The sequence below is a fragment of the Salarias fasciatus genome, chromosome 18, assembly GCF_902148845.1.
Source record: "Salarias fasciatus chromosome 18, fSalaFa1.1, whole genome shotgun sequence".
Classification (NCBI taxonomy): Eukaryota; Metazoa; Chordata; class Actinopteri; order Blenniiformes; family Blenniidae; genus Salarias; species Salarias fasciatus.
Genome location: NC_043762.1, coordinates 27,649,413 through 27,661,622, shown reverse-complemented (window position 1 = coordinate 27,661,622; position 12,210 = coordinate 27,649,413). Strand labels below are relative to the sequence as shown.

The 12,210-nt window shown below is 41.8% G+C and overlaps 2 protein-coding genes across 2 annotated transcripts; one reads left to right on the top strand and one right to left on the bottom strand.

The window, feature by feature from the left end:
- On the bottom strand, window positions 1-2,890 carry apoda.2 (apolipoprotein Da, duplicate 2). Its single transcript, XM_030115164.1, has 5 exons — window positions 2,786-2,890; window positions 2,580-2,713; window positions 2,370-2,491; window positions 336-424; window positions 1-242 (listed from the first exon to the last, which is right to left on the bottom strand). Exons 2-5 carry the CDS (start codon window positions 2,697-2,699, stop codon window positions 1-3), a joined length of 573 nt encoding a protein of 190 aa, XP_029971024.1. The 5' UTR covers window positions 2,700-2,713; window positions 2,786-2,890.
- Window positions 2,891-8,824: 5,934 nt separating this feature from the next.
- apoda.1 (apolipoprotein Da, duplicate 1) lies at window positions 8,825-12,005 on the top strand. The gene is made up of 5 exons (XM_030115313.1): window positions 8,825-8,920; window positions 9,003-9,142; window positions 9,907-10,028; window positions 10,113-10,198; window positions 11,584-12,005. Exons 2-5 carry the CDS (start codon window positions 9,026-9,028, stop codon window positions 11,817-11,819), a joined length of 561 nt encoding a protein of 186 aa, XP_029971173.1. The 5' UTR covers window positions 8,825-8,920; window positions 9,003-9,025; the 3' UTR covers window positions 11,820-12,005.
- The last annotated feature ends 205 nt before the right edge of the window (window positions 12,006-12,210 follow it).

Genomic DNA, 12,210 nt, shown 5'->3' with positions numbered 1-12,210 from the left:
TTACTGGTTCAGGGGGGCGCAGTACGCCTTATCCTGGTTGGTGGGGACCAACTTGTTGATGTCGACTCCCACAGAGGACAGGATGCTGCGCAGCTCCTGGACGGTCTCCTCGGGCAGGGTGGGCCCCCTGCTCATGATCCAGGTAAACTCCATGCGGAACAGGATGAAGTCGGTGCAGCCGTAGACCAGAGCGTGGCTCTTGTAGTCAGTGGACAGGACCCAGTAGGGACCAGGAGGAGAGTCTGGAGCACAGAGGACATGGAAGAGGGTCAGGGGTCAGCGGCTCATCAGTCTGTCGTGCTTCAGTTTGTTTGTAATGATTCAAAGTGATTTACTTTCGAAGAAGGAGACCTCCAGCTTGGCGGGCTCAGCAGGGTCCTTGACTGCAGCGGTGCCCTCGATGGAATTAACAGTCCCATCATCACTTTAAACAAACAAGGTTTATAAGCTCAAGACGATGTTCAAACATGTTTTTTAATAAACAATGCAAAATATCAACATGAGACCATTCAAACTTCTGATGCAGTCAGATTATAAAATGTTAAGCCCTCATCAGGCAAGCGACTATTTGGTAACTTTCTTCTTTCAATCTAATTACCTAATCATCACAAATTTCTTTCCACAGAGAACACTTTACCAGAAAATATAAACTTTGAAAAATGAGTGAGTGAACCTGATGTGAAGGTATTTTGGACTGATCTTCATTCTGCTGGCACATGATGTTGAGAGAATATGTATTTGTATTTAATTATTCTAAGTCAGTCTTGGATATGTAAAACATTAGCCAAAATGCTGACTGTTTTGCATTACATTTATTATCAGTTTTTATGTGTTAACAATTTACTATTTAAATCATAAAATCACACATTTTTTTTATTTCCCCGAACAACAGTGACACCAAGTAATCAGATTAGTACTTAAATGGTTAAAATCCCGACAGTTACTGAATGTTTTGGTAGGTTTTTGCAGGACGGAAGTTTTTTCAGTGATTCAGTGATGTGTTGCACAGAATATCAAAAATCTCTCAAGTTTTTAAAGCAACTTTTCGGAATTTGACATTTTTATTGTGGAGAATAGTAGTAAAGAGAGAACATTTGAGGGTTGAAGTCTTGAAATATCCTTAGACAGTATGCATCCTGTTTTAAAGCCTTAAAGGAATACTCCGAAGATTTTGGACCCACGCCCTATCCCTATCATTTACAGAGTGAGATAAGCTCCTAAATACCTTTTTTGTGTCTGTGCGTCCAGTGGCTGGATCCCAGCTGTTAGCATCGAAGTTAGCTTAGCTCAGCTGCTGGAGGTGAAGAGGAAACAGAGCCGGACTGACGAAAGTGGACAAAATACTCCTTCCAGTGGTCCAGGGGACGGCGTATTAGCATGTGAAGTAAATCCGAATGGTTATAAAACATTTCAAAAGACGTGTTTTCTTTTCAATCCGTTGAAATAATGTTTTGATACACACAGACCTGCACAAGCATAGTGCTCCGCGGAAGGATATACTGGCGCACAGACTGTGAACTTTCGTCAGTCCGGCTCTGTTTCCTCTTCACTTCCAGCAGTTGAGCTAAGCTAACTATGATGCTAACAGCTGGGATCCAGCGAGTGGACGCACAGACACAAAAAAGGTATTTATGAGCTTATCTCACTTTGTAAATGATAGGGATAGGGCGTGGGTCCAAAATCTTCGGAGTATTGCTTTAAAGGGGCTCTATCATGAAAATTGGACTTTTGTGAGATTTTGACACTGCTGGTGTGTTAAGTGAACTGCAGTTCACTTGGCCTGCCAGTACCTGTCAGCTGCTTCCGGAGTCCCACAAGCCAGACTTCGTTTAAGTTGGTGTTTCTCTTCATTCATTCATATTTGAGTAATCCATATGAATATTCAGTCCAAGCTCAAAGTAAATGTTGCATCTCATATGTAGCTAAAACTTGGCTGTTTTTTCTGGGGTGTTGTGGCCTGAACATGAAGTTTAACCAAATTTAGTTTAACCTCATTTTTGGAGCCAGGTTGCTATGGTCTTCTTTTATACAGTCAATGTTTCTTCCAACTGTCCTCCTCTGCCAATCCTACCCCCGGATCACCGCAGCCTCGGGGAGCTGTCGGTGGACTGTCCGCCAGTCTCCAGGCAGATCGCATTATACTTCCTTCCCCGCAAACAGTAACTAGCGCACCTTGGCACAGCTCTGTTCGGAGATTCAAAGCCTTGAGGGTTTGTGGAGAGAATCACTGCTAGCGGCCGCTGGCCGGGCTGAGCGGCCGGGGAGACCAGACTGTGAGGCCGTCGGCAGGGGCTTTTCACCACGAATCCTCTACACACCTCACTACACACTCGTGTTCAAAGAATAAAATCTGCCATGTCTCCACTCACAGCACTTCACTGTTCAGGACTCCGACGACTCCAGGACTCTTCAGGGTGTAGACAGCAGTGCTGCATTGACCTTTCTGGAAGGTCGTGGGCAGCTTCTCGATCTCATACCACTTACCAAGGTACTGCAAAGGAAGCACAGTGGACTTCATCTCAGGAACACGAGATAATACCGAACAGAGGAAAAGTAAGCATTAGAAGTTCAGTATTCACCCTGGCAGCATCGAAGTTGGCCTGAACTGCAGGTTGTGGACATTTGCCAAACTTCAAGACTTGAGCGCTGGCTGCAGCAGCAAGCAGCAGAGCCAGGGAGACCACCTGCAGGGAGTTCATCTTCTCACCTCCACCTGCACAGAGAAGAACGGCGTTCTGAGAACAGATCGCCAGGAGACGGTCACTGGATGAGGAGAGCAGCTGACCTGTGTGTGAGCAGGTTCCTGTGTGCAGGACTCCCGGTCTGTGAGGCTCTTTTAAAGATCCAAACACCAAGCGTGTCAACACCGATTACATCGTCAAGCCGCCTCCTTGTGATGCAGAGGCGGAGTGAGTGGGAAAGTTGGCACCTGTTCAAATACATACGTTTTTCAAGGATGTCAATGTTAGAGATAGTGATATAATCCCACCTTTTTAGTGGTGTTTGTGTGAAAACATCATTTGTCCTCCTTCATCCATTCTTTTCAATAACGATGCATTAATATGAAGCTTTTAACTGAGAGGAATTTGTCTGTACATCAAAAAATACATGAAAGTTCTTTTAATGACAAGCCAGATTAATGTGTCGGTCTATTCATTGTCAGACTCTATGAAGCGCCAGCTGAGGAATTCAAACCGGGCGTGCAGGAAGATGTTCTGATCACAGCCGTCCTCCTGCAGCTCCCTCTGCCTCTGGACTCACTTCTAATCTCAGCTTCGCTCTCGACACTCAGCTTTGATGGTCCGGGGAAAAAGAAGAAGTGGGTCGCAGCTTAAACGGTTTTGGGGATGCAAGAAAACAGAACGAGGCAGAGAGCTGCAGGACGCGGAGCACTCATTAAAAACATCCAGCGCGTAAACGGCAGGACAAACGGCAGAGGAAACCCTGAAAACAGCAGCAACCTTGAATACAGAGACGTTAATTATCAGTGCGCAGAGCGTGTAGCTGCGGTGTTTGGTCTGCTTCTGTGAATCTGTGGCCTCAGAATAAAACACGTCTGTTTAGTGCAGGCTGAATTTCCTCAAAGGGAAAATGTTTTCCTAAGTCCAGAACATGTAGAGGCTAATTTTTCTGTTGATCCAGAGCCTGTGATCTGATGAAAAGACCAAACTGCAGAGCTTTAAGTTTTTCTGTAAGTCAACCAATGGGTTTTTTGGGGGGGTAATTATGTCTGTGTGTTATACAACAAAAATGTGATGTTTAAAGTTACGTTAGCAATGATTTGAGATCCATTTAGGTGTAATGATGAACCATAACACACTGACTGGCTGGTGCAGGTGTGTCGAGTTTCACTGTTGTTAGGTTTTCTAACTATTTTCAGAAAAGACCTCATTTGGAATGCTGCAGGGCTCTATACTAGGCCCCTTGCTGTAGATGATTTATATCAATGATGCGGGAAATAATGTCCAAAATACAAACCCCCATATTTACCCAGATGATACTGTCATTTATTGTTATGGGGACACTACACGAAACGAAGATAAAACAAAACTGACGATCCAGAGACAAAGTCAGCTGTACGTACGTCCTGAGGAGCTCCTGTTCAGACTGTCTCTGCTTTCAGATCCCGAGGTGTCATCCTGGATGATCATTTGTCTTTCAAACTTCGATCATGTTGAAAACCTGGCAAAGAAATTAAAAATGAGATTGGACGTTTTTGTCTTTAATAAATCTTGTTAAATCTGAATTTAGAGGAAAAAAAACACCATACAGGAGATAATGTGACACTAATCAGTCAAAGTCAAGGCAGTAGGATAAAGAAGATATACAGAAAAAGACTGAACGATGTACGGACTACATGATAGAAAAGGATCTCTGCAGCTCCTTCAGAATGTGTTAAAATCACAATCATGAACAATGCAAACATTTCCCAAGTGGTGAAAAACACATTAAGCATACTCATGTATTTTGCACAGTGGGTTAGGGTTATACACACGTTATATCTCCTCTCATGTCAATGAATCATTTTGAGTCATAATAAAGACATAAGCTTCTCTTCAGATTTTTTGGTTAATATATAATCTGAAATCGATCTTTTCTGGAATGTGTTGTTGAATTCATGCCGTTCCAGACAAAGTGGAATTGACCCAGTGGAATGACCTCTGACCTTTTCGTGTGACACATTCTCAGGCGTGTTTAACCACTTCCATGAAAACAGTTCTTATCATTCACACACTCACCTCAGGCCACGTGGCGATAAGGCTGGAGCGCTGATGCTCGGCTTCCCTCAGTCTCCATCAGAGGATGTTGAGACTCACATTACTGCTGTAGTCCGATGGACATTTGTGCAAAAACTGTTCTTCAAGTGGAGAATACGCTTCATGTAAACAACATTCAAATGCCAAAAAAAAAAAAAAAAAATTTTTTTTTTGCCATTTTTAAATGAAAATTTGTGCCATTTTATGACTGCTTTTTGCCAAGTTGCATGTATGTTTGTGACTTTGGTTGAAGTGAGGGTTAAATTCAATACAGCTTCGTGAGGATCACCTATTTTCTAATTTATTCCCATCAAACATATTTCCACTGTCTGATGATCAGAGGCTTTTATGCAACGGTTAAGACACTCACTTACAAAACACTTCTCTGAAAACACCAGCAGCTGGAGATCTGAGCGGGATCAGTTCAGTCTGGGTGAAGTCATGCACAGGAGGTCAAACGTGAAGTGTGCAGCAGGGACGGTTCTCAAGCTCTGTTTGTGTGCATTTATATTCTACAACACAGTTCGAGAACACCCCCTCTTCAACCTACCATACTCTGTGTGTATGTTTTCCTTTTGAATCACTGTAAAGCCGAACAACCCTCCAACACGTCCTGCACAAACAAAAAACAATGTTGAAAGAACCTTGTGAAACAATTTGTTTGTTCTATTCTGTGATGATGACTTCCTTTTCTCTGAGGATAAACGTCTCGAGTTGTCTGTGGGACTCAGCCGGACCTTCTCCGTCTCTGATTTGCAAACAAAATAGATCGAACAGCCTTGTTTTTCATTCATAAGGTAACATATCACCCACTTTACATGCTGAACTAATGATAAATAAATACAGAAAAATCTGAAATGTAATATAAAAAACCCTACCATAATGAAAATAAGTAAATAAACAATAATAAAAGTAGTAAATTACACTTTATGCATAATTACATTTATGTAATGCTCAAAATAGCCCTTTGCAAAATAATTTATTAGGTATTAGCATTTGTACTGATATTAACTGAGTTTTGCTTTACACTGGAATCAATGTGATGCTTTTCATTATAAGTCAGAAGTAATTTTGATCAGATTGTATTGAAGGTGTGTTTTATTTTTAACCTGATTTCGTCTGTCCATCTGGTATGTTACCGAATCCAGTGGTTCATTCAAACCTGCAATAACACGCCTGTCACTTTCTCTGTCGAGCCAAATCCGTCTCTTCCACTGCAAAACAAACAAGTTCTGATTTCATCCAACTTCTACCTGAGAGCCAGAGTGTCTAAACAGCCATCGCTTTATTTTTGAGTTCCTAATGAACCATCTGGCAAGGAAAGGTGTACTGGTTTTACTGGTGGATTAAAACATCTACAGTCCAACAGCTCATAAAAAGTCCAACATGAAGGGAAATTTCAAATTAGAATAGAAGTTCTGTTCTATTCTACACAAAAATGTCAAAATTCTCTGAAAAATGGTGGAAAACAATGACAAATCTGCTAAAATCAGGTACAAAAACAGCGAAAAATGGAGTGAAATGCTCGTAACTTCATAAATGCAACATAAGATACAGTTTTGTGTATGTCTCAAAAGTGCTGAACATATGAAAGTTTAGAGGGTGCGTTCCTCATCTTAAAGGTTAAAAGTGTTTTGTGCTTTTAGATGAATTTGATTTGGGTGAAAATCACAAAAGTCACTCTTCTGGGAGCCATTAGTGGAGCATCTGTACTGAAAGTCAGAGGAAAGAGCGCCATCTACAGAGGGGCTGAAACGGTAAATGAAGAGGAGAGGCTCAATTTACTGTGCATGTTGGAATAAAACATTCAAAAGCAACCACGCACGTGAATGTAGTGACCTTGATTCTAATGTTCTCAATTCATAGCGTGCAGAACACCCTCAGCTGTCACACAGAGCTTCCTGGAAAATAAAAAAGAAGCATTTCAGTCATATTTCTAGATCTGAAACCTGACAGAGAGCTTGTGTTGTTTAATATGGCCTTATTTCCTCGACACCACAACAAAGAAAAACTTTAAAGTTTAAATTTAAAGGTTATTATGACACAGTTTCACCGGTCCGGACCACTCCAGAGTAAATCAGACTTTATTTGACCCCTGTCTGACATGAATGTGATATCTGAAGCAGCTTTCATGAGTCTTCCAGTGTTTCCCTCCATGTCAGAGGATTTCTGCCCCATGTTCGGTTGGTGTTGCTCCTCCTCTGACGGGCTGAACTCATTGCCTCCTTGCAGTGAAAGACAAGGCTTTGATATGTAGCTAACACGTTTTTTTTTTTTTCTTTCTGATGAGCATTAGATCTGAAATTGTGCCGTTTGATCGGCTGGTCCGTTAATTCCAGAGAGCTTTATCTTCCATGTGCAGACAGCGTTTAATCATGTTTGCATGAGGTTTGGGTTTAAGTGGACATCGCTGATCATTTCGGACTGTTTTGCAGTTTTACAGGCAGATTATCTTTGTGTCTGCATCCAGATCTGTCTGTTCATTCCTCGTGGTATTTACATTCCTGTCTGTTTGTGTTTGACTTCATTCAGTACTCTACACATTTCTGGAAACCTAAAACAACAGCATCTTATGTTGTATTTATGAAGTTTCACTCTGTTTCATTAGATTGCCATTGCCTGATATTAGCTATTTCTTTTTTTTTTTTTTTTCCTTTGACAGTTTTCATATTTCTGCCGTTTTCTGCTCTTTCTTGAACAGTTTTTCATGTTTTCACTGAATAAATGCTCTGGTCAAGGCTGAGCTGAGATCAATAACCTCATATTATTAACTGGAGTCACAGCTTCTCAGAACAATGAATATGATGAAGTGTGATTCTTCACAGTCCTGGTTGATGTTTAACCCACAGCGACCATGGGGAGCGGCCGGGTGGGAGATGTGAGGAGTGGGTCCACCTCCTGCCCTGGTCTGACTAAAATATTTTTTACAACCATAATTGAGTCTGCTGCAGAGTCTGAAAAAAAACTGTAAAGAAAAGTTTTTATTTCCTAATAAATGCAGCTCTCTTCGTGTATTATTAAACGTCTTATCACACTATTAGTAAGTTATTTCAGACACAGTGGCACATTGAAAAGATTGTTTCCTTAAAATAACAACACAAAAGACTTTAAGAGCCATAGAAAGAACTCTGAGGCCGTAGGCTCATTAAAAAACTGGTGAGAAGAGTTAAAAACAATAAATAAAAAGAGCAAAACTGTAAAAACATGCATAAAACCACCAATCAACACCCTGTTACTCACACACACACACACACACACACACACACCAGCACACACACTGGACCTATGTTTACTGTAGCTGGTTATTTAACCTCGTATTGTGTTCATGTGGTCATATGTCATTGTGTGTTGCTCAGTTGGAGGCTCATCTTGTAGTTTCCTCACTTTACCCAGGAAAATATAATGATTTAATGCTAAATCCATTAAAGTGACTGTAATCATGCAAAAGTTAAATATAAATATATATTTGTTTTTTAAAAAGTGATTTTGATGTCCGGTGCTGGACAGTCAACGCACCGCCGTCCTCTCCTGTGACGAGACCAAAACAGGAAATGATCAAATCGGATCAAATCTGTTTATTCTCAGATGGTTTTGTCCAACAGGATGAAACGCGACACACACGTCTCATGACTTTGACTCACCAGTTTCAGTCTTTAAGCTCCAAATGGCTTCAGACAAGTGATAATGAAAACGCAGTGAGTCTTCTGCGCAGTGATAGAAGATTTAAGTCTCTGCTGCTCCTGATTTGAGGAGGTATAGAGGAAACTCTGAAACGCATAATACATTCACATGTTAGAAGTACTATTTCCTGAGAGATGATGGGACTTGTGAGTGTGTGTTTTGGTTTGTGACTCTGCTGCTGACTGTCTGAATAAAGACACCATGCAGCTTTAAATATAAATCCTTTGGTTAAAGAAAACAGAAATCCCATTTACTGCAGAGGAGCGGGGCTGTTTTTGCTCCGGTCCCACCCGGCATGTCCCCCATGACTCCAATTTGCTAATAGTTCACTTCATGTCTGAAATGAAGCAGGCAGCAGACAAAGACGCCTATTGATGACACAGAGCTGGAGAACGGCAAAACCTCGAGGAGAGCATCGTCCCCAGGTCAAATCCCAGAGTCTGCAGAGAGGGGACACACATCGGAACCGCCGCGACCCGAAGGTAAGACGGAAACCCCGGGACATAAACGATCACACTGCTGTGCTCAGAAGGTTTAATGGTGGCCCTGCTTTCCCCCGGTCAGTTCGCTGCTCTCTGGGCTCCATCATGAAGTTGCTCTGCGTCGTGGTCGTCGGACTCGTCCTCCCGGTCATCAGGGCTCAGGTTCCCCACTGGGGCCCGTGTCCGGACCCGGCAGTTCAGCCTGCCTTCAGCCTCAAACAGGTACCAGTGAAGCCAGCCGTGTTTCATGATCGATATGTGAGTTTTTTTTTAAGATTCTGATCAAAACACTCAAAGTTTTTTAATGAAAAAGAATCAGATTGCAAACCGACACCTTTAACCAAAAGCTGCTGAACTGCATCCATCACACGGATTCATTCTCTTTTAACTCCTTGTCTGGAATTCACGCGCTCCCCTTAATACCCCGGTCTGATCTAAATTATCATTGATAAAGCCGTTTGAAAAAGTGCTGACATCCTAATTTAAAACCCCTTTTTTGCATTTAGAGTGTTGTTTTGAAACGCTTTGCAGCTTCTTGCATTTAATCTGAATTTAAATCCACATTAATGCTCGTGATTAGATCGCGGCGTGTCGCCCTGAATGGGTTTTTGTGGCGTGGAAGTGGCTGTTTTTGTTATGTTAATCTGCAGTTCAGAGCAAAATAGCCTGCGAGACGCACGCACGTGTTGAATAAATGGAGTCACGCACAAGTACAGAGAAGTGAAAAAAAAGAAATGAGTGTGAATATTAAACAGGTCAATACTGATTGCTTTAGAAAAAGAAAAAAGAGAAGTCAAGATAATTGTCCCTGAGGGGAAATTAAAGTAAAACTTACAGCTACATGGTGGTTAATTACCGGGCGGTGCGGTGGCGAGCCATCCAGCACATGTCCTGCAGAATCTATTAAAGTATGGAGATTTATTCATAGTCTCCCCTCACACGCCTCCAAATTGTCTTTGGACTTGTGTTTGTCTTTGCCCTCGCAGTTCATGGGGAGATGGTTTGAAATTGCCAAACTGCCGGCCCAGTTCGAGAAGGGCCGCTGCATCGAGACCAACTTCACCCTGGCGACGGACAGATCGGTGCGGGTGGTCAGCTCCGAGATCCTGTGAGTCCTCGCTCAGATCACTAACTTCTCTACGCTGCTTGTTCCCCTGGACTCTACCTAACTTGTTTTGGTGGACTGAAACAGAAAAGGAGAGCTGAGGAAAATCGAAGGCACCGGCGTCGTGGAGGACATGAAGAATCCGGCCAAGCTGGGAATCAGTTACTCCTACGGTGAGATTATCTGAGAGGACGTAGAGAACATCCCTCCCTCTAACAGCTCCCACACCTCTTTAGAGACGGACCAAGGACGAAATTATGTGCAAATAAACATTTTTATCTTATTTATTTAAAAGAAAACTCTTAAATTTAACATTTAGGACAGAAAGTTCAATATTCTTTCATTGAAGCTTCATTTTTTTCTAAACTAATGAGTAAATCCAAATTAGACACATCACAGAAGTAAAACATCATATGATGGTATAGGTTTACGTGTATGTTAGAAAAGTGGAATTAAATTAATAAAGATGATTAGTAAAAAAAAAATCTATGATAAAGTGCTAATTGGAAAAAAATCTCAGACTACTATCATGGCTAAAATGGATTTAAAAACCACAAACAGCGAAATTGAATGAAATTACAAAAATTGCAAACAACTATCTTAAACAGCTTAAACTGTTATCTGTTAAACAATAGCTAATAAGGCTAAGATGTCTACAGTTATTAAAAATGTTTAAATAAGTCAAAATGACTGAATTGGTAAAAAAAACCCAAAAAACCACACTCAGTAAATGTAAAAAACTGACAAAATGTTTGAAACAGGAAAAATAACGACAAAATGGCAAAAATGATCAAATCATACGAGAAACCTTAAATAGTTAAAATTTGGAAAAGTGTTCAAAACAGGGTAAAACGAATAAAATTGTGAAAAGGTTCTTTTTTCATGACGGTTTTTCAAGTGAAAATGCATCGTATAGTTCTGTTTAAAGCAATGATGTAGTTTTCATGTACAGCCACTAGTGGGTGTTGTTTGCTTTTGTAATGAAACCACACATACAGCAATACACTCGAAGCACTAACGATCGCAAGTAAATGGACATTCTACAGACAGCTTGCAGGACAGCTATTTCCTCCAGCCATGGTGAACGCGCACAGCGTTTCAGGAAAGTTTCTCCCCGTTTCCACCTGTGGACTTTATTCTAAGACACTGTCGCACCTCAGACTTTGCAAGACGTTGCAACGGATAGCCACTTTTCTCTCTTTTTTGAAATTCAGATTTATTTGCTCTAATGATCTTATATGTTTTATAACTTTGTCCATCTTCAGCTCCAGAATATCACATTTCATTCTGTGCTCTGGGGCAGCTCAGCTCATCGTCCAATTACTTAATGGTGAATTCAAGCAAAAAAGAAAAATCAAAACAGTTTCATTTTCAGCAGATTGTTTTCTTGGAAACAGGAACTGATGTTTGCAAAACCATCATTTAAATGCATAAATCAGGCCCGTAGTTATTTTCAAGTAATCTTCTGGTCATATAGACACACACACACACACACACACACTCATCAGAGCGATGGCTGGAAACCCTGCCCTCATTGCCAGACTCTTGCTCCTGACAGTCCTCCCTTACTCCCCGTACTGGATCCTGTCCACGGACTACGTCAACACGGCCCTGGTGTACTCCTGCACGGACATCCTGCGGCTCTTCCACGTGGACTTCGCCTGGATTCTGGCCCGGACCCGCACCCTGCCGGACGCCACCCTGGAGAAGGCCAGGCAGGTCTTCGCCGATAACAACATCGACGTGAGCAGGATGATTCCCAGCAGGCAGCAGGGCTGCGACAAAACTCTGTGAGATGGCGACGGCGACGGCGACGGCGACAGCGATGGAAGGAGAGGAAGTCCATGAAAGTGTCTGGCTGATTCTCCACAGTGAGGAGAACTCAGCTCCCATTGTCTGACTTCTATAATACATAACATCTTATCGTCTGCATAGATCACCACCTACAGCACAACACTGACGATGATTTTACACTCTGAGGAGTAACTTTAAAGCGATACTTCAACATTTTGGCAAATTGGCCCATTTAGCGCAATTCCTTAGTCATTTCGAACAGTATACTTACTTTTTTTGTGAGGGTGAGCTGTTGTTTATTCAGAGGTGAGTCGGGGAAGGTTTTCAGGACGGACACAATGGAGGTGGATGGTATTTTTGTTCCCCCTCGTCAAACTCATCAAATACAAAA